General features: G+C 37.3%; 2 protein-coding genes across 2 annotated transcripts; one reads left to right on the top strand and one right to left on the bottom strand.

The window, feature by feature from the left end:
* Positions 1 to 1260: 1260 nt before the first annotated feature.
* On the top strand, positions 1261 to 2188 carry LOC105273965 (C-Myc-binding protein). Its single transcript, XM_011316721.1, has 3 exons — positions 1261 to 1389; positions 1495 to 1616; positions 1737 to 2188. Exons 1-3 carry the CDS (start codon positions 1375 to 1377, stop codon positions 1876 to 1878), a joined length of 279 nt encoding a protein of 92 aa, XP_011315023.1. The 5' UTR covers positions 1261 to 1374; the 3' UTR covers positions 1879 to 2188.
* On the bottom strand, positions 2166 to 3366 carry mgr (merry-go-round; the record flags this gene model as incomplete). Its single annotated transcript, XM_011316720.1, has 2 exons — positions 2166 to 2763; positions 3307 to 3366. Coding segments are annotated over 2 exons (552 nt in total), but the record flags the coding sequence as incomplete, so codon positions are not given.
* Positions 3367 to 3372: the final 6 nt, after the last annotated feature.

A 3372-nucleotide genomic window follows, 5' to 3' on the forward strand; every position in this document is an offset into this window, starting at 1 on the left:
ATGTAACATGACCATAGTCGTAAAATTTTTAATCGAATTATTTTTTAGATCGAACCCATTTTTCTTCAAAAATCAAATTCTTATTCGCTTCATCACCACGCTACGCAGCGATTAATAATTTGGGATTTCAAAGTATTCGTTTTACTCTAAAAAATAATTAGCTTGAACATTTTACTCGCATGGCAATGTAACATGGCCACACTTACACACTTAAGTATGCAGCATTTATTCATTGCAGATAGTACAATCGGGTGAAAATGGATGGACTGAATTCAGAAATAATTTTTTTTCTCTCAGCTGAGAAGGAATGGTCATCATGATCTCATTTCAAATGATTAATTTAATAATAAAATAGGGTGAGAAAGAGAAGAAAGTAATGGGAGTAGAAAAATTTTTCAAATATGTATAATCCGCGAGATAGAGTGGCTGGATATGCAAATGCACACGTTTATATCATCAATTCTATTATAAATTCATTTTTACGTATTCCCATCGAAAAAATAAGTACATAATATAGAGAGCATTATTTCTTCAATCTTGGTAGAAAGAACGTGGCACGTGGTAACCTAACCTCGACTTCGAGGAATTTTCCAATTATGTTAATTTTTCTGATATAAAGCTGGATTTTGTTTCTTCAAAACTATTTAAAAATATAAAGAATCATTTTAAAAGTAAAACAATTGAAAAAAAAACGGGAGATTATTGAAGAATTGTACTTACTTCTTATTCAACAAGAGCAACGACCATCCCCTTCTGTAGTCGTAAGGAAAATGGCCGAGTATCGGGCTTTTGACGAAAGTCAGGCCGTCGGACCTGAAGGTACGCGGATCCGAAGAGGCTAAAGTAGAGGCTCAGTTCTGGGGGTTTGAGTGATCCCAGCGGCATCGTAGTACTGCACCCCAAGAGAGGGAGGGCACCACAGGCAATGGGGGTGTCTGCCCGTCAGCCGACTCGGTAACTCTGCTGTCAGAGGGACCAGTCGGTATTCACTGAAATTAAAAAATTAACCCCCCATTGTGTGTGGTATCATCTCTCCTTTTTTTCCTCCTTCCGCTCGTTCTACAGTCGGCTAAATTTCAGTTAAACCAATAGAAAACAAAAAGCATTCATACCGCAGGAAATAAAATTCACCCCGTCGACTTGATGGACACCCCAGCATTGCGTGTGGCGTCCTCCCTCTCTTGGGGTGCAGTACTACGATGCCGCTGAGGTCACTCAAACCCCCAGAACTGAGCCTCTACTTTAGTCAATCCTCTTTGGTCCTATCCCCCGGCATTCTTCTTTTTTATCTCAAGGAGAACATTCGTATTTGCATCTGCAAATATCCGGATATATCTATTTTTTCAAAGCAAGAGGCTATAAAATTTCGGAAAAATGTCAAATTACAAGGTGATCCCTAAGCATATCTTTATATTTCATATATAAAATTCATTCCAAGTATTAACCTCGTATAAAGCATTAAGACATGCTAAAAATGGACTTAATTTTTATTAGCCCAATGACTCAAAGAGGGAGGAATTTAGAAGGTATTTGGAGCGTGCTGGTGTCCTGGATGCCCTGACGAAGGTTCTCGTAATGTTGTATGAAGAGCCTGAGAAGCCTGACGACGCTTTGGAGTATCCTTCGACATTTACTAATAATTATTAATTGGATGATTTTCTTGGCATCGTGATTTTCATTATTTCTGAAAAATTGCTGGAAAAATCTTAATCGACTGACCTTAATAGAAAATTCAGATATATTCGTAAACACCTAGGAGGCATAACAGACGTTACTCTGAAGGTGGAGAGCCTTGAGAAAACACTTGAAGATGTCAAAGCTGAGAATAGAGAGCTCAAAACGAAACTAGCCAAATTGGAGATCAGTGGTGACGAATAGACAGAATAACAAAACCTACATTCTACGAACAAACCATTCCGTGCCTAGTCTTCATTTTAAACACAAACTATCTATCCAACTTTGTGCCTTAATAGTATGAGAGTATAATTATTTGGAAAATTTCCCATGAGATTCCAAAATTTATGATTAATGTAGCTCACAGATAACTCTGCTCACGTCGTTGGCTTATCATTGGGAAATTTAGTATCCTAAGACAAAAAATACAGTGTTTAAGTTTATTAGCATTAAAAACCTATATGAAGCGGCTAATCATCAAATGATATATAAAATAAATAAATTTTCATATTAATTGTGTAAAGGATTCCAATTTCTTTCAATATTTTTGATAATACAGTGCATGAGAGTCTGAACAGCTGATTTTTATAACGCATATTATGACGTTTTTGTTGTTTGTCTCCTCTTTACGTCCCAATTATAAACTCGGGCCATGTTAACTTCAGTTGTTGTAAATTGATCTCTCACAAAGTCCAAATCATGGTCAACGTGATTGAGATTCTTCTTAGCAGCCTCGATATTCTTTACCATTAGATTCTGAGCGTCGTCGAGGGTGTATTCGAGCATGACATTTGCTCCCAACCAGAGGCACACCTTCTCTGTCGGGGGAACTATCGCTTTCGCGAAAACCTGGTCAGACAGGAGAAACTGGGTCTCCATATTTTGACTACCGTCTTTCTCTGCTTGGAGTTTTTTAATCATCTCCAATGATCTCTCTAACTCGGGAATTTGGGATTTCAGTCTACGCCTTTTGTTTGCCAAGTTGTACTCCATGAATTTGTATTTGCCATGGTTCTCGTCGAGTTTTTTCAGGACTTTATCGACTTCATTGTTGTTGTCTGGTTGAGCCATAAATGCATCGACATCTTCCTGAAATTGATGATAATTACAAATAGAGAATTTCGGTGATTTCCTTTCAGTATGCTTTCCTTACAGTGGTCATACATATATTATTTGGTGGAAAGATTAAAATATTATAGTTACAACCCCCGAGTTACAACCCCCATTGCGACTATTCTGTTCAATTACCTTTCTGTTTTAATCAATTATAATGAGAGATAGATCGTAAGTTTCGCTTGGCCTTGAAGTATTTATTGAGTCAGGTAATGTCTTTTTAACTTTTTCTTTATGGATTGTGGAGATTGAAAATGAATAATTAAAGGGTCAACGGAGTACTATCGCGATTATACTGAGAAAAAAATATATATCCCCACTCTCGAAAAGAACTCCGAAATGAAAACCTAATATGACTGATGGAAGAAGAGGACATCAATTCTCATCACGGTTTACACGATGACAAGAATCTCATATCCTGACCATATTTGGCTCACAACTCCATTGTAACCACAAAGTTTTGACACATGAGCTCGTAGCGGGTCATTGATTCTAGATATATCTAAGTGAAAACTCTACCACAAATTGTGCCTCTGGAATTCCACTATGTGACTTCTTCTCGTCGCTCAGCTCGGATTCTATTTT

The sequence above is a fragment of the Fopius arisanus genome, unplaced genomic scaffold, assembly GCF_000806365.1.
Source record: "Fopius arisanus strain USDA-PBARC FA_bdor unplaced genomic scaffold, ASM80636v1 scaffold00008, whole genome shotgun sequence".
NCBI classification, from domain to species: domain Eukaryota; kingdom Metazoa; phylum Arthropoda; class Insecta; order Hymenoptera; family Braconidae; genus Fopius; species Fopius arisanus.

Coding starts and splice junctions, on each gene's coding strand:
- LOC105273965 (XM_011316721.1), top strand. Junction 1,617..1,736: donor AAGCCTGACGACGCTTTGGA/GTATCCTTCGAC, acceptor TAGAAAATTCAG/ATATATTCGTAAACACCTAG.